Source organism: Denticeps clupeoides, chromosome 13 (genome assembly GCF_900700375.1).
Source record: "Denticeps clupeoides chromosome 13, fDenClu1.1, whole genome shotgun sequence".
Taxonomy (NCBI): Eukaryota; Metazoa; Chordata; class Actinopteri; order Clupeiformes; family Denticipitidae; genus Denticeps; species Denticeps clupeoides.
The window spans coordinates 2,151,857-2,173,098 of record NC_041719.1 but is presented as its reverse complement, the minus strand read 5'-3'; the positions used below and the strand labels follow the sequence as shown (position 1 = coordinate 2,173,098).

Below are 21,242 nucleotides of genomic sequence, written 5' to 3'. Positions count from 1 at the left end.
GCCTCCATCCCTCAGCAGCATCTGGACGTGTTGATACTCGAACTGTTTTTCCTGTCAGGGTTAATTGGAAATGGCTTTGGCCACCCTGTAACAGCACTGGAGTCGGCCTTTATCTGCACACACTGTCCCTGGTTTCACTGTGTGTGTGCGTGTGTGTGCGTGTGAGAGAGAGAGAGAGAGAGACATTTTATTCATGCATCATTAGATTTGTGATGATTATTGCAGCAGATCTGCAGTGTGGAGTGAAATGATGCCTCTCATCTGGTTTCTCAATGCAGTTTTGATGTCCCCCACAATCAGGCAGCACTTCAGCAAGTGTGTGTGTGTGTGTGTGTGTGTGTGTGTGTGTGTGTATCTGAACACAGCAGTGATCCATGACAGGCAGACCGAGTCTTATGGCTTATTATGTCATGATCAGAAGCACTGGGACAATGTGAGAATCAGGTTCCATCGTGTGCTAATTATCAACATCTATATAAAAGTTTTTTTTATCTGCATGGATCATGAGCAAATCCAACGATTATTAGTCTGTGGAAGACCATCAGGGAGGCTGTCGTGTTTGACAGCGTCAAGTGACGTTTCACGGCTGGAGAAGGACATTCTGACATGAGCATGTGAAGTGATGGCCGGGGGCTCACAGTGAACATCTGGTGATGGATGGAGAACAGGTTCTGTGGCTCCGCCTGTGACCCAGGCGAAAGGGGAACCGTTACTGGGTCCCCACTGGTCCCACTTCAGCTTGCGATCTGTGCTGAGGCAGGTCCTGGTAATTGGATGAGCTGACAGTAACGCCTCACACGCCAGATCCAACAGAACGGGCTCCGCGAAGGGTGTAAGTTGTAAGCAGATGTAAATCTTCACAGTAAACAGCCGGAGATGGTAGCAGCAGCGGGTGGCCTGAATCCAGGCCAGTTTGCCGAACAAAACGAGGAGATCATTATGAAGCGCTGCTGCCTCGGTCAGCTCTTTACTTCAATCTGGGGGTGAGGGGTGAACTGCCGGACTCAGCGGTCCTGGCCGCTGTGGATGAATCCTAGTTACAGGCCATTTAGATCACTGTCAGGTGCCCTTCTCCCTGGTTGGCCGGGTCAGCGTGAGCTTTACTCCGAATTCACCTTCTTCAACAGCTGCTTTATCCTCGGGGGAGAACTTGGAAGCTGGAAGAGTGAGGTCCCCGGGGGCGCCCGAACCATCACAGCAACCTTGAGGACAACCACCAGCATAAAGCAACAATGCAAAGATGGAAACCGACTCATCCGTCGATCTTGTATCACTGCTGTTGTGAGCATTCTTTCTGATTGATCCTGGCCTTTGTTCCTCGACCACGCCTTTCGGATTTGCCCCTCTGCCATTGTTCTGACGCTGATGTTGTTGACTCCTTTATTCGTCCCCGACCACGCCTCCTCACGTCCCCCGATGCCAACCGTCCCGTGGTCTGATAGCGGATAATGTTGACAAAAAAACCCTCAGAATTCTTCCTGCTGCTTTGGTCACCAGTAAACAGAAAAGGGACCAGTTCCATTGGCAGCCCTACCTGCATACACCCTAACACCACCATCTCCACCACCAACATACTTTACTGATGAGGTGGAATGGTTCCTTTCCTTCTCCATACTCTTCTCTTCCCATCACTCTGGTACAAGGTGATCTTTGTCTCGTCTGTTTTTGAGGCTCACCAATGATTTCCATCTTGTGGTGAAGCGTCTGCATCCACTCTGGTCTTCTCTTGTCTTCTCTTGGTTGTTGAGTTTGACACACGTACACCTCCCTGCTGGAGAGTGTTCTTCATCTGGACAGCTGTTCTGAAGGGCTTTTCTTCACCTGGGAAAGAACTCGACTGCATCCACCACGGTTGTTTTCTGTGGACTTGCTGAGCTCAATTGTGTCAGTGTCCTAATATTTATGGACCTGACCGTATCTGTGTCATGAGGTTCTGCAGAATTTTTTAGTTTTCTCTCCATTTTCCCCTGCAGTCATTTTCCTTCTGTCTATGGAGAGATGATGCAAGTGAAAGTGTCTGAATCTAAAAATCACCTCAAATCCAAACCTGTCTGGGGCGCGTTTGTCACATAATGAGGAGAAACCTTGGACTTTCTCACTCGTAGTCATTTTTCTTTCAGACCCATTAAAGAGCTTAAACAGGGGGTACAGAACCATGCACACTTCATGAGAATAAAACCCCTCACTTTTAGTCTAATCCAAACCCTTCATTTACGGTCTGTGAAGAGCTGCCGCTGGGTGAGTGCCGCAAAATTTGAAACGCCACTCAATAACAAATCAATTATATCATCATCGAGAATAGAGTGATGCTTTAAGGAAAAATGTTCAACGGACATAATCATCACGCTTAATTAATAAAGTAGAATGCACTGAACGACACTGGATTCCGATCAAACCTTACAGCTGAGACCACGAAGGGGCTATTTTCAACTCTTTGTGTATTTGAGAAGTGCAGATCATTTGTTGATTAGTTTGTAATTACTGGTGCTTGGTTATATTTTACCACACGTGGCCCAACACGAGTCCTACAGTTAACTCCCAGTCAATTAAAACAGCCCTTCGGTGGTGTGTGTGCGTGTTGGCGTGTTTCTTCCTGCTGGCGTCAGCGTTTTATTTCCTTTCTAAAATTCCCACTTAACAGAGAGCTGGTCCTGGCTCCGTGGCCATTTCCTGACAGCACCGGCCTTGCCATCAAGATGCAGTGGAGGCTTCAAGGGTAAATGAGAGCGGCGAAGCAGATAAGGACTCAGGAAGGTCGTTCCCTTAAGCAAGGTCTTCTGCTCCCCGGTTTCATGTCAGACTAATTCTGCCTTGCTGCCTTGGCGAAACGATGGGAAGGAACGAGGATGGTTTCCACACCGGCCGCTTATATCAGGGCAGCTTCTCAGGCGGAGGATGTTCATGCAGCTCGGGGGCTGGAGTTGGGCTTTGTGTGCAGCGTTGCTTAATTGCCCGATAAGATGCTACCGACTAACTTGCTCTGTGAGTGTGCGAAGCCAATTTCAGGCTGTTCCTGGTCTGTAAGGGTCGTAGTAGGCCATGAACCAGAAGACCCAGGTTCAAAGCCCACTTACTACCTTCATAGAGTCTCCAGGGGCACTGTCCCCGTAACTTCAGATTGGAAGAAGTCTTCAGATAAATGCCAATCCATGGAACTGATGATGAACTTATGATGAAATGTGTTGAAATGTTCTACTTGCGGTGGGTGAGAAGACTGTGGGCAGCTTCTGATCTGACATTCAGAGATTCAGGTCAGGACAGTAGGGTTCTCTTACAGATCACAAGAACAAACAACCTTGATTTCATTGTTGTGTTCAAATGTAACCACAGACTTCAAGAGTTCTGGGTCCTCGCATGTCTAGAAGTGCTATCTGAAGGTGAAATAATACAATTTTCATCACTTTCCTACCCAGCAAATATGCTGTGACTCATCTGCAAGTGGAAACGTGCTCCAGAATGAACAAAAACCAGGTTCAGTTTTGTTCACCTGAGGTGCACAGAGACAGAATGAGATCTGCATTTCATGAGTCTTTACATCGCCACATGACTCTGGTCTGCAGGAGCCATGAGATGGTGAAATGAGCTCCTTCGCCAGGATGATGAATGTCCAGCTGGCGGCCACAGCGCGGAAGATGCCATTTATAATCACACGGCAGCTTCTGCGGCATTCAGCGCGAACATTTTGGAAGATTTCCTCTGACACACGGTGTCGAGAGGTTTAAAAGTCTGTTAGTCACACTGAATTACACCTTCATTACCCCTGTGTACAGGAAGTGTGCGGCGTTCGCTGTGTGACGTCTCCTCGTCATGGTTGTGAATGGGAGGATGGTGAGATGGAAAAGACGGAGGAGGCGTGGGTGTAAAGATGAATGTGAGCATAACAAGGAGTGAAAGGTTTAATCGGGGAAAATGTTCATTCATTTATAACTATTTGAAATGCATTGAAATTATAGGCTGATCATCTCTTTATTTAAAATCAAATAAATTTTTCCCTGACTGTATTAAATCAGGCTAACAAATCTGGAGAATTACCGATTTTGTGAAGAACAGGGCTGTGGTGGACACAGATGGACTTTATGGAGCTGTGGATATGAATGGGATGCATTTGCTTTTCTGTGCTTTTCTCTGTTGGATTTTTATTGGTTTCTGTGTTTATTGTAGTAAAGTTCTGACCTGTTTCTGCCATGGATGGGAACTTCAGCGTTGTGTCTCCACTGTGCCCAGGGCGTCGCCGCTGACCAACAGCTCACATCTCATTAAAAAGCAGCAATGATGAATTATTCAAACCAGTCAGACATCCTGGACACAATGGGCTCCTCAGATAAAGTCACTCATACCAGAACGGCCCACATCATGTGAATATTTTTTAAGTATAACGTGCATCCTATATGGATTGAAATGAGTCTTGTTTTCTGTGTTCTATTAGATTTCCTCGTAAGTTTTTCCATGTAGATCAGGAAGTCTCATATTTATTCAGTTTTGTTCCATTTGTTTTCTGAATTGGATGTTCTGTGGTTCATGTGGTAAATGGTCAGTTGGGGCCAGTGGGCGGCCATGACAGGTGCCCGGGGAGCAGTGTGTGGGGACGGTGCTTTGCTCAGCGGCACCTTGGCGGATCAGGATTCGAACCGGCAACCTTCTGATTATGGGCCTGCTTCCTTAACCGCTAGACCACCACTGACCCTTAAAGTGTTACTGTTATCTACAGATCGGGTCCTAGTGAACCAAACGAGGGATTTCAATGATGGATAATCGTAATCGAATCGTGAGACCAGTGAAGGTTCACACCTCTACTACACACACACACACACACACACACACACACACAGTCCCCCAGGATTGAGAAGTTCTCAGAACAGAACTAGGTCTGCCAGACAGGACTAATGTTTTCAGGCTCTTGGTGGTAGAGTCATTAGAAGTCCTCTGATGGAGACAAGTGAAGACGAGTGTCAGTGGAATAATGCTTGCATGTTTTACCATGGAGGATTTTCATCCTGTTATGCAGAAGATTAATAATGAGATTTCCGACATTATGTTTAGGGCCTGTAGGACCTGTCAAAGCCCATTGAGACACACTGTATGTGATTTTGGGCTATATAAAAAATAAGTGTTGTCGTTGTTGTTGTTGTTTGTTTGGCTTCTGGGTGCATTTATTATCACTTAATACGATCAGAATTCAACTTTAATACAATCAGAATTCTCAAGGCGCTGGGACGAGATATAGTTATCTAATCTTTTGTTTCTCTTCTTCTCTCTCCTCTCCTCCCTTCCTCCCTCCTGTGGATGAAATCACTCGCCCTCCCAGAGGCCGCAACCAAATCCCGAGTGAAAGGTGAGTGATGAGGATTTTTCATGTTCGGCCTGTTAGGAAAGTTCATCATGCCCATGTAAAGATCTTCCAGGATCGGCATTCCGATGTCAGGGTCAGTCCGGTAAGTGTTCTAATAAGGCTGCGTGTGATTAGGGCATCGGGTATTAATTGGAAACGGGTGCTGCACTGTTAATCACGGAGACAAGCGCCGCTGAATATGAACCCAGATTTACTCATTATGCAAAACGTGTTCTGTTCTCCAGACCCTTTAATGCTGTCCTGCAGCAGGGTTGAATTTGAAATCTTATTCCCAACCCTGACCTCCAGGCTTGAAAAAAAGACAGAACTCTTGATGTTTTGATGTCCTCTGTCCCCGTTAGGTGATTTTGCATTCTCTTAAAGCACAAACTCCTCTTAGCTGATCCTGAATCAGGCCTTCTGATGGGTCATGATCACTGATGTCATTGCATTAATGGCTTCGGGGTTGACAGAAGATGATGCTCTTTAACGAGTGATGGGGGTGTGATTGACAGCTCTCACACACCTTACTTCTGTCCTCTGGTCGGACCTTCAGTCATTCACACCAAGCGCTGTTCCTGAATAGTAATGTGAAGATTTTTAGGGTAATGCAGCCATTAAAATTCATATATAAATCATAGTGAGATTGCACACAAGAGGCCATTCAAGACATATTCCTAGTTCATTTGTGTTCCCCATTTTCACATCTATTTTTGACATGTCATTAAGATTGATTGATTTGCTATATTGTGCACTCAGGCAAAAGGCATCGACTGGCTGTGCTTAGTGTAATTACCTATGGATTTTCCTATATCACCTCAAATTAAATTTCAAAATTTTATAAAGGACGGGCGGTGAACACTCAGGGCTCAATCTGGCTTTGTGTTTTTGGGTGATCCTGATGACCCTGTGAGCTACAGCACCCTAAACCTGTGATTCCAGCACAACTTTCGACTGTGTTGATTGTATAAATATGACTGTGCATGTGTGGCGAGGGGTGGGTTTCCAGCAGAGACTCCGCCCCTTCGTTTCTCTTGATGAGTTAAGCAGGGCCTGAGGTCCACAGTCCTAATTAAAGAAGCTTCATTCTCAGACTCCGCCTCCCCCAAAACACGGCCAAGTAGGCCACCCTGCACCCTGAAGTCAGACGGTTAATTAAAGTGCCGCATTGTGTTGCGATTTGCTGTGATTAAAAATTAGATTGTCAACTGGGTGCATCATGTGACCCATTTCCCATCCCGCTCTGTGTTTTCCTGACATTTAAATCATAGAAAGCAAAGTATGCGGGATCAGAGGAGTCAGAGATCGGCACAATCTGTCTGTCTGCTCTTTTTTTTTTTTAATCTTTTTCTCTCGCTTTTGAGCAAACCAAGACCCGGAAAAAGACAATGTGAGGGTTGTGATCGCGAATGTCACATCACGGCTTCAGATGTGACAGAAACAGGAAGATGAACTTTAATGTTCCTATAGGCATGATTGACTGCTCTCACACACCCTACTTCCTCATTCCGGACGTCCTGTCAATACGTCACACGCCCGGGCGTAGCGCAGCGTCCATCTCCTCTCTTTCCCTACCGTGACCGCGCCCACAATTTTAATTCAAGGCTTCTGATGAACGTGATGCACCCAGAACTTATTTTCCATTCCCCCAAATCACAGTCTTAAAGTTCCAATTCTCCACTGTAGTGTGTGTGCGCATGTTTGTTGGAAGCTGTATGTAAATCAGAATAATTTGCCTGTATTTGGGTGTATTTATCGGGGCGCAGATGAAAGTGAAGTGATTCGCTGCTGCCTCCTGTGCTGCCCTCAGTGCGGAACTTGTTGGAAATTTCCGGTGTCAGCAGTCATTGTGTATAGAGTGTGAGGGTGGAGGTGCAGGAGTAGGTGTGCTTAAACCCTGTTGAAGAGGATTGCCTGACCGCCTGTAAATATTCCAGTTGGAGAATTCTGTTAAAGAGTCCATCATCGTTAGTTTAAACTCTATTTTTAGTGGGGCAGTGGTGGCCCTAGTGGTTAAAGAAGTGGCCCCGTAATCTGAAGGTTGCTGGTTTGGAACCACGAACCAGAATGGATGGTTTTTAATGGGCACCTTCATTATTTATTTCACTGTTTTTAGCGCTGTCTGTCTGTCTTCTTGCACGGTGTGTGTCCCTTGTTTGTACTTAATGTAGCCGGTTCGTCCTGGTGTAGCACCAGGTTCCTTAGAAACATTGTTTAAATGTTAGATGTAGCACCAGTTTCTGGAGAAACATTGTTTAAATGTTAGATGTAGCACCAGGTTCCGGAGAAACATACATGTAGCACCAGGTTCTGGAGAAACGTTGTTTAAATGTTAAATGTAGCACCAGGATCTGGAGAAACGTACATGTAGCACCAGGTTCTGGAGAAACGTTGTTTAAATGTTACATGTAGCACCAGGTTCTGGAGAAACGTTGTTTAAATGTTAAATGTAGCACCAGGATCTGGAGAAACGTACATGTAGCACCAGGTTCTGGAGAAACGTTGTTTAAATGTTACATGTAGCACCAGGATCTGGAGAAACGTACATGTAGCACCAGGTTCTGGAGAAACGTTGTTTAAATGTTACATGTAGCACCAGGATCTGGAGAAACGTACATGTAGCACCAGGTTCTGGAGAAACGTTGTTTAAATGTTACATGTAGCACCAGGATCTGGAGAAACGTTGTTTAAATGTTACATGTAGCACCAGGATCTGGAGAAACGTACATGTAGCACCAGGTTCTGGAGAAACGTTGTTTAAATGTTACATGTAGCACCAGGATTTGGAGAAACGTACATGAAGCACCAGGTTCTGGAGAAACGTTGTTTAAATGTTACATGTAGCACCAGGATCTGGAGAAACGTACATGTAGCACCAGGTTCTGGAGAAACGTTGTTTAAATGTTACATGTAGCACCAGGATTTGGAGAAACGTACATGAAGCACCAGGTTCTGGAGAAACGTTGTTTAAATGTTTGATGTAGCACCAGGATCTGGAGAAACGTACATGTAGCACCAGGTTCTGGAGAAACATTGTTTAAATGTTACATGTAGCACAAGGATCTGGAGAAACGTACATGTAGCACCAGGTTCTGGAGAAATGTTGTTTAAATGTTGGATATAGCGCCAGGTTCCGGAGAAACCTTGTTTCGTTTCACTATGTACCATCTAACATGCATGTAGCTGAAATGACAAAAGGGTGGGAATGGAGTAGAAGAAGGTGGGATGGCCTGTGGTGATTAGACGCTCCCTGCAGGCGTTGGAATTGTGGGTCCACCAACTTTCGGGGGGGTTTTGCTACCCAGCTGCAGGATCTCTGAGCGGGAACTTGACTTCCTGTAATTAGGCCACAATTACTCCCCGAATCCCGGGAGGAGATGAGGAGATGAACAACTTGTTAATGTTCACTTCTTCTAGATTTCACCATTCCCACCTGCTGATTATGATCCAGGTCCCTGGTCATCTGTCCCCGAGCCTGGCGCTTAAGTCTGATTCTTCTTCTGCTTCCATTTGCTTTCTGAAACAAGTTCTCCTCTCTCTGTAAATGGAGGTGATGGCGGTTTGAGTGGCATGGTCTTCTTCTTGCAGGTGGGCAGGATCAGGTCCCCATCGCCCAGAATGTGACGGTGGTGGAGGGCAGCACGGCCAACATGACGTGCCGCGTGGAACACAATGATAACACCTCGCTGCAGTGGTCCAACCCGGCCCAGCAGACGCTGTTCTTCGGGGACAAGAAAGGTGAGTGAAGCATTTCACACACACACACACACACACACACACACACACACACACACACACACACACACACCCAACACACACATACAGTGTTGTAGTTCACAAGACCGGTCTTGAAATCAAATGTATTTTTTTTGGTCTCGGTCTCGTCTTGGTTTGATCTTGACATTGTCTTGGTCTCGGACACAGTGGCCTCGATGGGATGGGAAAGAAAGAGAAAACATCCTCACAGCATTATTATTTTATTCAAATTCAAAAGCCGGTTATCTTTCAGATGCGCAGAAAACGAGTCCGACTGATTTAGAATCCCGTGTCTGTGTGCAAGAGCAGCAATAATTTCATTGTAAGACATTGCAAATTGAAAATGGAACTTGATTAGTCGAGCCCTCTCCATCATGAGGTGTGTATCTTTTTGTATGTAATGAATGTAATGATGTAAATGAATTTAGAGTAAATTATTTTAAATAACTTCATGGTACTTTAGGGTGTGTAGATCAGTGAACCAGCACTGTCTTACTAATGTTAATTTGACGAAATGGCCAGAAGAAAATGTATTTAAGAGTGTCAGTGAACATTTGTGTCTTCAATTCTAAGCAAGCGATTATGACATTAATATTCATAACTTACCCGAGGCCTCTGTCCCTGGTATAAGAGACTTAATATGAACATCTTTCTGGCACATCCCATCTCTTTCCCTTGATTAGGTCTGATAAAATGGTTATAGGAGAGGATTGCAGGGAATTTTATTTTATATCAGGCCTCATGACAAAATGAGTGCCATACGGACAATATAATAATATGAATTAGATTTAACAAGTAATGACACCTTACGGCAACGTCTTTTTTCTCTATAGTTGATCTGAGTAATGTGATGTTGATTCGAGCCCTAGTGTGTTTTCAGTCTTGGTCTCGGTACCCTCGGTCTCGGCAGTGTTTCGGTCTTACATTTACACTTACGGCATTTGGAAGACGGCCTTATCCAGAGCGACTTACAACGTGCTTCCATGTTACCATCGATGAAGAGATCAATTCTGATTCACTAGGACCCCCAACTATGAATACAATCTTTTTATTCACTCTGTTGTAGTTTCTATACAGAAGTCAGACAATAAGAAAGTTACAAGTTCATCTAAATCTTCTCTAAAGAGGAAGGTCTTGAGGTGCTCAGTGACTGAGCTGTTCTGACCTCGAGGGGAAGTTCATTCCACCACCGAGAGGCCAAGACGGAGAAGAGTCTAGATGAGCGTCTTCCTTTTACCTTCAGAGATGGAGGGACCAGGCGAGCAGTACTGGAGGCTCGGAGTATACCAGGTGCAGTGCGAGGTGTAATAAGGGCTGTGAGGTAGGATGGTGCTACTCCATGTTTGGCTTTGTAGGCCAGCATCAGTATTTTGAGCCTGATGCGTGCAGCTACTGGGAGCCAGTGGAGGAACGTAGCAGAGGGGTGGTGTGGGACAATTTGGGTCTTGATACCCTCCGGTCTCAGCAGTGTCTCAGTCTCAGTTTAGACGGTATTGACTACACACACACACACACACACACACACAGGTTAATCACTTCACAGAACAATAAGAACAAGAGGCTCATAATCCACACAATATTACAGAGCAGTTCTTTTCTCCTGTGCTTTTAGTGTGTGTGAGTGTGTGTGTGTGTGTGTGTGTGTGTGGCTGTTTGTTGGAATGTGGAAGTGGCTCCGTTAGGTCCGTGGATCAGCTGATCCATATGGATGTGGCGTCTCTCCCTGCTGGAACAAGCGCCTGCAGAGATCTTCACAGAGCTGCTTTGCAGGCTTCTTCCAGCCCATCCATTATTCATCAGCAGGTCCACCACCTCTGTCTGTCAGGCCCGTGGATATGAAGATTCCTCCAGCAGGGCAGCGTATCAATCATGCATCAGATTCATTAGGAGCCATTCTTTGGGCCTCGGTGATGAGTTGCATATGTCTTCTATCTCCAGTTTTTACCATTTTACCGGGGGCTTGATTTATTGCAGAGGAAGAGAGCAAATTGGACATCGTTCCTGGTGATTTACTGCTGTTAGGGTGCAGCTGGAAAAGAAACACATTTGTTTAAACTGGTTTTGTGCACAGAAGTGAAAAATCAATTTGTGCATGTGGACAATAAAATAAGTCATATTTTCACTAACGATAAATTCCTTCTGAAAATCCCACATGAACAATGCATTATGCAATCAGTAAAACTACGAAATCAAGAACCCAGAACCAACAAAACTGCTGAAGTGGATGTGGGGAAGAGATAAATCTGCCTATATCACGGTGTGGAAAGTCGAGTGAAGTGGCTTGCAGCAGTCAGAAAGATATTATGCACTAAATTAGTCTTTTAATGTCTTCATTAGAAAGATCATTAACTGGGGAGATTATCCGAACAATGAAGGAGGAGGGATTTGTGTGGGTCCTGACATCTTTTGTGCTATAAAAACCTTGAGTAAAAAGCATCATTAATGAGATTTTGCTGGATGTTTGGGGCTCCTATAAGACACTGGAATATGGCAGAATAGGAATTCCACCGAACATCGTACTTTCAACAGAACTGTTCCTCACTCACATTTTATATTCTTGTCACACTGTTTCCACACATGACTATATTAAACAGCTTCTGTGACCTTTGACCCTTCACAAAATCTATGTTAGTCTAGTGTTGTTGGTCTCATGTCAATGTATATTTTGTAGATGGTCAAGCAAATGCAATGTCTGTAGCTGTAGTTTCCAAATAAGCTTTTTCTTCATTTCATGGCTATAAGAGGCTTCTGGGGTGACCATTAATGTAACAGACTGTGCAGGAAGCATCTGGAATCATGTCTAACAACTAAAACAAGATCATTGTGGGACCCAGTGATGTTTCAGAGGTTATTGAACTTTCATCTATTTTTTTCTCAGCAAATTTCTCTGCCACAAATGTGGCAGTCAAATGATGGATAATAAACATGTCAGCAAGCCCAGATCAGATACAGTTTTGCTGATAATTGCTGCTGCTGTAGCTCAGGCATATGAACCTGATCAGCTCTGGATTAAACAGAGAATATAACCGCAACTGCATGGTCTATTAGTCAACTTTTTTATATTCTAAATCCTAACGCTCCTGAAATTACTGTAGGTATCAGCATAGACATAAACTGGTTCAGAGAAAATGAATATGGAACACTGAAAATATTTTGAAATGTGTTCCATTTGAGATATCTCAGAATCCAAAGTATAAAATACATTTTTACTGACTTGTGACTATAGTTATTCACTCTAACTAATTACAGCTGTTTTGTAACAGTTTTGTATATATGTATATTCCACATATAAATGATCACAATACTGAAATTTCAAACTTGATACCTATACTAAGGATGGTGCTCAATACTATTTTCAATACAACGGGGGAGGAACACAGGAACTTTTTAATATGTATTTTTTTATAAATAAAGAATATTATATATTATATAATATATAACGAAATGAATGAATAATTACATTGATATATAGATTACTATTAAGATATCTAGATAAACTATTTTGGCAATTACATCACGTTTAAAGAGCACCCTGAAGCCTTCTTCACAACACTTAAATCTCTCTCCTTGAAGTTTTGGATGATCTGATAAATAGCAGCAGTTTTCTTGCCAAATAACAAAAAGAGAGAAGAAAGAACAGACAACTACAATCTAGTAATAGAAGAGTATCTAAAAACAGCTGGGTGTAGAGCATCCAGTGTTCATTCCAATCTTATAAATGACAAATATAAGGATTCAGTCAAAATCAGACCGATGTCAGTGAGTGGTTACTCTGGATACTGCACTGACACAGTATGAAGCGGATGTAAAAGTAAAGTGAAATGGGGTACAGTAGTGGGTTAAAGTGCATTTTTCATTTACTGGTGTAGATGAAATGAACGGTCAACACTGAACATTCAGATGGTCGTGGTGTGAGCTGTGGTGCATGTCCTTGTTTCAGCCTCCTTATGGCCTGAGGATAGAAACTCCACCCTAGTCTCTCAGTCTTGGTCTTTTGCTCGATTTTAGGTGCTGGAACAGGCTGTTGTTGGGGAATGTTTTGTACTTGAAAACTTTGATGGCCCTGGTCCTGCATCTCTTGGAGTAAATGTCCTGCAGAGGTGGAAGAGGTGACCGGCATTCCGCTGCACGAATCACACTCTGTAGGGCTGTTCCCAAACCAAGAAGTAAGGTTCTGTGTCAGGATGCTCAGTTGGAGACACCCTGAAATTCCTCAGCTGTCTCAGGTGGTACAGGCACTGTTATGCCCTTTTGGTCTGAACTGGGATGTGTTCAGATCATGTCAGGTCCTCTGAGATGTTGACACCCAAGTATTTGAAGCTGCTCATCCTCTCGACTGGAATCCCATTGATGTTGAGGGGCTTGTAGACCAGTTGCTGGGTCCTTGCTGACATTCAGTTCGAGGTGGATTTCTGATACCATGAAAGGAGGTTCTCTACCTCATCCAAGTAGGCCGTCTCATCAGTTGATGTGACCACCTGGAGGAGACTGTGATAAAACCTCCACAAGCACCACACCTCCACATGCTCCTCCACGTCTCGAATGATTGGCCTCATCTGCCCTGTCAGATGTTATAAACTGTTCCTTGAGGTCTCTACATGTTCATGAATATTCAGATGGTGTTTGTCTGAACCGCAGCTCTGAGGGACAACCGAATCAAACTAGTACGAGCCTCGTGGAAGGAGCTGACCATCAGCATCAGTGAGGTGGCCCTGTCTGACGAAGGACAGTACACCTGCTCTCTCTTCACCATGCCAGTCAAGACAGCAAAGGCCTTCCTTACTGTTCTGGGTGAGTAGCTAAGAGATGAGTACAGTGTCTATTTCTGGACAGCATCAGAACATCATCATAATCTCTACATCGCAGGGGTCCCAGACAAACCAGAGATCACTGGGGTTGCCGAACCAGCCACAGAAGGAGACCAGGTCACCTTGACCTGTCTGACCTCAGGTAGCAAACCCGCTGCTGAAATCCGGTGGTTCCGGAACGACAAAGAGGTTGAAGGTGGGAATGTCAGTTTCTGCAGCCTGGTCTGAAGCAGAAGAAGGAAATAACTCCACCTGCTGGGGTGTTCATGTGGAGTCACTCAACTGTCTGCAGGCATCAGGGAGGTGAACGCCATGGGGAGATCTTTCATGGTGAGGAGCACGCTGCAGTTCCAGGTGGACCGCAGTGACGACGGCGTGGCCTACACCTGCACAGTGGACCACGTCTCGCTGTCCACCGTGCCACAGCAGGTCACAGAGGTCCTGCAGGTTCACTGTGAGTGGAACTCCACCTGAAGTCATTTTCCATCCATCAGAGTGTGGGCTGTCTGTACGGTGAAGTCCCTGCAGGGCCTCGAAGCGAGTGGTGCTGAGTTTCTGGGTGTTCTGTTGTGTTTGTGTGTGGTTCTCTCTGTCCTGCTGCTGAGAAGGTCGACTAAACTCTGTCTCTTCTCCACAGATGCCCCACATGTAGAGATTATGCACTCACTTCTGTTCCCACAGGAGGGCCAGTACTTTAAACTGGAGTGTGTGTCCAAAGGCAACCCGCTGTAAGTCCTGCCTCAGTCCGTTCAGAGTTCTGCAGCAGCATGATGAAGAGTAGATGCAGCATGAAATGGGGGAACACTAACAAAGTTCAGGTTTTACAAATTACTAAGCGACCCTCATTCAGGCCCCCAGTAGAACACAAACCTGAGGAACAGTGGTGGCCTAGCGGTTAAGAAAGCGGCCTTGTAATCAGAAGGTCCCGATCCGACAAAAAGCCACTGAGGTGCCACTGAGCAAAGCACCGTCCCTCCACGCTGCTCCTCGGGCGCCTGTCATGGCCACTCACTGCTCACTCAGGGTGATGGTTAAATACAGAGGACACATTTCACCGTGTCACCGTGTGCTGTGCTGCAGTGTTTCACAATGACAATCACTTCACTTCCACTTACTGTCCTGAGACTCATGTTAATCCTGGTGGTCTTCAGGCCCGAGCCAGTCACATGGACTAAAGACGGGGGAGATCTTCCTGACGAGGAACGTATGATCGTTGAAGGCACTGAACTGATCATCACCACCCTGAACAAGACAGATAATGGCACGTACCGCTGCAATGCGCAAAACTTCCTGGGGATGGACTACGGCGAGTACAAACTCTACGTTTACGGTGAGTTCCCCCAGCCATGTCCAGATTCACGTCCTCCACTCTGGGGCTACCAGAGAACACAGAGTGGAGCTGGCTGGAACATCCTTCATCAGTGGTGAAGTTAGAACATCATTATCGGCTTAAACACAGGCAGTAAGTGCTAGACAGCCATACGGTTTCTAATGGCGGCTCAGTATTTGGTTGAACCTGCTTCACTGGATGTAATATCTATGTAGTAAAAGTGGTGCCGTGGAAGTAGAATTCTCTGGTGTTTATCACGCCACACGTTCAGCTCTGGAACGTAGCTAATTTGCTAATGATGCCGCCGCTGAGAAGCTGTAAATGTCACTCCGCTGCACTTTATCACCGTTTGCAGATGTAATCCGGATTTATGGATGTAGCTGCATCTGAAGGGATGATAAATTCTGGGGCAGAATTTTAAGCAGCCACCTTGTGAGGAAAATGCTCTTTCCAGATGCCTGTTTAATGAAAGAATTTTCTATGTCCATTTTACGTCCAGAATGTCCATTTCTGTGACATTCACAAAAAATATATATATATGGTTATCGATGCATTATATTCATTTGCAATAAGGTCATCAGGGCTGAAGATATTCTTCACAGTAAACTTTCATGAAGGACATGAACTCAGCAGGACCAGTTAAACTTAACTAATCTCTTATGGCCACCGTTGATGGATGGATCACATGGATCGTTTTGGAGTGTTTCCATGGACTTGGTTTCACGTTTGAGATGATTGTAGATGACAGTCGAAGTGATGAAACAGGCAGTGTTAGAAAAATGACAGATTATGACAAAGCCCTGAAAAGGACACTTTTATTCTACTCATGCGTTCCCTGCTGGGCGTGGCCCAGAGTGGTTCCTGTGCTGCTCCGCCACATACTTCCTGATAGCATGAACATCAGCTCATTCCAATGTTGTCTGGTTCTGTTGTGTGGTCCTGTCTATTTCACCCCGTCTTCCCTCCCCTCTCTGTCTGCACCCGTTCCAACAGCCAAAGACCTTCCAGGTGCCACCACAGGTAAATACGAGCTTTTGGCGTCGAGGCACGCCAAGTTCCTCGCAGCATGTGATCAGGGCTGTCTTGCATGATGAACTGCTTGTTGTGCAGCTGATGCCTCAGTGCTTCATGTGAAGTCAGAAGCTCCTCAGACGTTCACAGTTTCAGAGCTTCCAAGTTTCTGTTCTGCTTCACTTCTTGCATGTGTTCCACAGCAGCACGTCACCAGGCAGAGAATGATCTATCTGGGTGAACCTTGGAAACAAGTTCTAGAAAGATGTTGGTGGAGGGAAGTGTTCTTTAGTTCACCTTCATTAGAAACCAGATCTTCAGATTAGATTAGATGCATTGCTTCTACTGAAACATACTGTATTGGAGAAGTTTTGAATATTTCCACTTGAGTATTCAATGGGGAAGATTTTACAGCAAATCCAACAGTCCTTCATGTAAACGGCTTTCAGGCTCAAGGCAGTTGAGGTCAAAGATGAGAAGCATGTGGTCATCGAATGTGTTGTGAACACCATCATCATCACTGTGAAGATACATGTTGTGGAGAGTGTGAAGATATCTACATTGTGGGGGATGGTACCTCCATCAGGCGACTGGTACAGACCATTGGTGACAACCATGATTACGGCTCCCTGTTTTTGTACAGATAGGGGTGGACCCAACAACACATGGGTTGCTGACTGGTTAGGCATGTTGCTTCATGCAGTGTGAACTAAACTAGATCCAGGCCAGGTTGACCATCAAAACATGTCAACAGGTCTTCTCTCACTGGCTTCTCTTCTCCTCTAATCTGATTGCATGATATGACCACACTTCCTGTTTTACTTAAATTGTGATTGTACCAGCGAGGTGCTCTGATGTAAAGTGATTTTGCGTCATGAAATAGGGTGGTGTTCTCATTGAGTAAAACCAGCAGGGTGATGTGGAGTCTACGTTGGCACCATGAAGGGCAATAAATAAAAATAATGATCAAGGTCTCACCATGTCCCAGCGGGTGTAAATAATTCAGGAAGACGGTGTCTGGCTTTATTAGAATTGAGCAGATCACTGGAGCCGTGAAGAACTAGAACTGAGCACAAATTAAATTTAATGAGATTATCTCCCCAGTTTCTTCAGTTCTCTGGATCACTTTGCTGTGGTCGTTCATCAAGCTGCACTAATCAGAGGTGTTGTGGGAGCGACAATGTTAACGATGCAGAGCCGCTGTCTCAACTCCTACACCCACACAACACACTACACCCAACACTACATCAACACTGCATCTACGCTACGTCTACAGTTCCATGTTACATCAACATTACACCCTACATCCACAGCTTATACCACACACCCACACACTACAACCACACCCAACATGCTACATCAACACTGCAGTTCCATGTTACATCAAAATTACACCCTACATCCACAGCTTATACCACACACCCACACACTACAACCACACCCAACATGCTACATCAACACTGCAGTTCCATGTTACATCAACATTACACCCTACATCCACAGCTTATACCACACACCCGCACACTACAACCACACCCAACATGCTACATCAACACTGCAGTTCCATGTTACATCAACATTACACCCTACATCCACAGCTTATACCACACACCCACACACTACAACCACACCCAACATGCTACATCAACACTGCATCTACACTATGTCTACGCTTCAAACATTACACCCTACATCAACATTACACCCTACATCCACAGCTTATACCACACACCCACACACTACACCCACACCCAACATGCTACATCAACACTGCATCTACACTACGTCTACGCTTCAAACATTACACCCTACATCAACATTACACCCTACATCCACAGCTTATACCACACACTACAACCACACCCTACACTCACGCTCTACACCAACACGCTACACCCACACCCTACACTCCCTCTCTACACCAACATGCTACAACCACACCCAACACACATGCTCTACACCAACACGCTACAACTACACCATACACTCCCTCTTACACCAACACGCTACACCCCCCACCCTACACTCACGCTCTACACCAACATGCTAGAACCACACCCTACACTCCCTCTCTACACCAAAACACTACAACCACACCCTACACTCCCTCTCTACACCAACACGCTACAACCACACCCTACACTCACGCTCTACACCAACACGCTACACCCACACCCTACACTCACGCTCTACAACAACACCCTACAACCACACCCTACACTCCCTCTCTACACCAACATGCTACAACCACACCCTACACTCACGCTCTACACCAACACGCTACAACCACACCCTACACTCACGCTCTACACCAACACTCTACAAGCACACCCTACTCTCACACATACATACACCCGACACCATACATTAACACACTACATCAACACTCTACACTAACACCCTACACCAACACCCTACACTCACGCTCTAAGCCAACACCCTACAACCACACCCTATAGCAACACCGACACCCTATAACCACACCCGACACTCATGCCCTACACCCACAGCTGCACAGCCTGATGTCCATACTGCTCAGTCTTCTGAAATTTACAGCACTTTGTCTTTTCACCTCTCCAGACCCTAACGTTATTGCACAGCACGGCCCAGACCACGGCCTGATTGGGGGTGTTGTGGCAGTTGTGGTCTTCATCACCCTCTGCTTCATCATCGTACTTGGACGCTACCTGGCCAGACATAAAGGTAAGCAGGAGCGTGTCTCGTAACGGGCCACTGCAAAGCGAGGAGCCGGTGGAAATGCTAGCATGTCTGTGTCGTTCCCTGCTGTTGCTCATGTGTCTGTGACCTGTGGGACTGTGTGGACAGGGACATACTTAACCAATGAGGCCAAAGGAGCAGAGGACGCCCCAGACGCCGACACGGCCATCATCAATGCAGAAGGAAACCACGCACATGCAGAGGAAAAGAAAGAGTACTTCATTTAAGACCTCTGTTTTGCATCTCTTTCTTTTTATCAGTGGCATCACCTCCAGTGCAGGAAGACGGACTCCGTTTTTTTTCTAATCGAGTCCGACTGTGGTGCCGGCGTTTCGCCTTCATTCATCCTGCCAAAAAAAGGCCAACCTGCTGCAGAAAAATTATGCCTTTTTGTACAGTAATGAATCAAACAGCAGAACCAGACTCAGCAGAAACAAACCTAAAAATTTGGTGTGATTCAGTGCCAAACTATTCTGAGCCGTGTTTTGTGCTTTCCTGTGTTAACAAGTCAATGATTTTTTGTCTCCCCGGTACCCTCATGCTATCTGTTATATACCTTTTTGCAGATATTACCAGGAAGCGGCAAGAAATGTGGTTCATCTCAAGTCGGAAAACCTTGGCTTTGCCAATAATTACACTTTAAGAGAAGAATATGTGAGCTGTATTCATGTTCTGGATGTGCATCACATATAATCTTTTTTACTGTTATTTTTGTTAGAACTCTTTCTGTTTCATTGTTCAATTTTGAATGCAATCTGGGTTGTGAACTACAACATGGACGTAACAATTAAAAATATGAGAATATGTAAATGTCAGGAGAAAAAGAAGCACAACTGAATTGACTGAGGGGTTCCCTATTAGAAAAAGTGATTAGAAGCATCAGAATAATTTCCTTCTTCCTGAGATAAAAGCACAACATGGGGCCGTTTAACTTTATTTTTATCGTGTTATTCTGTTTGGATGCTTCTGCCCCCCATAAACTGAATCCCATTTCAGAACACAGGACAGCACCATGTGTGTGATGATTTGTACACTAGATTACATAGATATTTAAAATGTTACGTCAGTTACTGTCTCAGCATTATATATGTACATAATGTGTAAGTTCTGTCAGGACATAATGTAGGCAAATTTTTTTTATCACAAAAATGTTTTAATGGTGGAAAAAATGTGAATAAGGGAATAATAAAGAAAAAAAATTACTAAACTTTTATTATTATTTATTTCAGGACAAATTTTCAAATCAGATTTAAGAATTCTTTTTCATGAAGGGATTATGATGACTTCTATACAACAATCACCATTATTGCCTTTGTGTTCGTAACAGAAAATCTCCACTTTAAAGCCCTGGAGAATCAGTCACGTTCATCATTAAACCAATTTTTAATGACATAAGACTATGGAAGAATTTTATGTTTGTTTTTCCCTTGTTCGCTGTATGAGTAAATTATTAAATTAGTAAATTTTTTTTCTTGTTCTGTGCTTTTTGCTGTGTACCATATTCTATTGTTGTTTTTATCTGACCATGTTTAATACTGTACCATTTTACTTTATCTCTCAGTATCAGGATGTTGCTGCCACCTGCAGACTGGAAAATTCATGATTTTTCCAAGAGCTTCCATTCAATCTATGTGCTTACAGGGAAGATGGAAAATAAGTTAGAAATGCATAAACAGCTCATTTTAATGAACATAAGTCCGATAATGTGCAATAATAAATGATGAATACATGTGAATAAGAGTGAGGGCATCTTTGAGGTTTTCTTCTGTAAGAATAATTTTTCCAGGTAAATGTGCCTGTGGGAAGATGCATTAACAATAAATTGAAAAGAAATCTTATTTGTTTTTGCTTGTTTCTTCTTTAATGGGCCGAAAACTGCCCGTTCCGGACAATCTGATCAAGTGAAATTCTACTTTGAAGGACCGGAGTGCTCAGTGATCATGTCTCCAGTCTTCAGGTCCAGCACAGAACTTTACCTGCTGTAATGGGAGGTGCACAATGAGGAGAACCTGTGATAGAAACGCAGGTGTGTCCATCACCTATGTAGCTGCGCATCTGAGAATCAAAATCATCTCATAAACGCAGAAGCATCAACAGTGACTCGATGCTGAAGAAAAGGACTGATAACCTGGAGCTGATCTGACCCATATTGAGTCCTTCTTTAATTCTTCCTCAGTCATATTTATGCCCCCGCCCCAGTAAAAAAAAAGTGTACTTATTATTGTGTAATAATTGTGTAATAATTATTCATAAAAACCTATTAATTTATCAAATAGTGTGTTCCTAAGGA

General features: G+C 44.5%; 1 protein-coding gene across 8 annotated transcripts in view; it reads left to right on the top strand.

The window, feature by feature from the left end:
- LOC114802444 (cell adhesion molecule 2-like) overlaps window positions 1-20,790 on the top strand; it is a 36,073-nt gene extending 15,283 nt beyond the window's left edge. Inside the window, exons 2-12 of one of the 8 annotated variants that reach the window (XM_029001356.1) lie at window positions 5,306-5,332; window positions 8,918-9,067; window positions 13,724-13,876; window positions 13,952-14,089; window positions 14,186-14,347; window positions 14,531-14,621; window positions 15,045-15,223; window positions 16,217-16,243; window positions 18,815-18,937; window positions 19,061-19,166; window positions 19,519-20,790. In XM_029001356.1, the coding sequence (XP_028857189.1) occupies window positions 5,306-5,332; window positions 8,918-9,067; window positions 13,724-13,876; window positions 13,952-14,089; window positions 14,186-14,347; window positions 14,531-14,621; window positions 15,045-15,223; window positions 16,217-16,243; window positions 18,815-18,937; window positions 19,061-19,166; window positions 19,519-19,645 (1,283 nt within the window). In that variant the 3' untranslated portion in view covers window positions 19,646-20,790. Of the gene's footprint in view, window positions 1-5,305; window positions 5,333-5,401; window positions 5,433-7,240; window positions 7,254-8,917; window positions 9,068-13,723; window positions 13,877-13,951; window positions 14,090-14,185; window positions 14,348-14,530; window positions 14,622-15,044; window positions 15,224-16,216; window positions 16,244-18,814; window positions 18,938-19,060 lie in introns of those variants that run through there. The other 7 variants (XM_029001361.1, XM_029001360.1, XM_029001357.1 and 4 more) reach the window with 7 other exon arrangements.
- The last annotated feature ends 452 nt before the right edge of the window (window positions 20,791-21,242 follow it).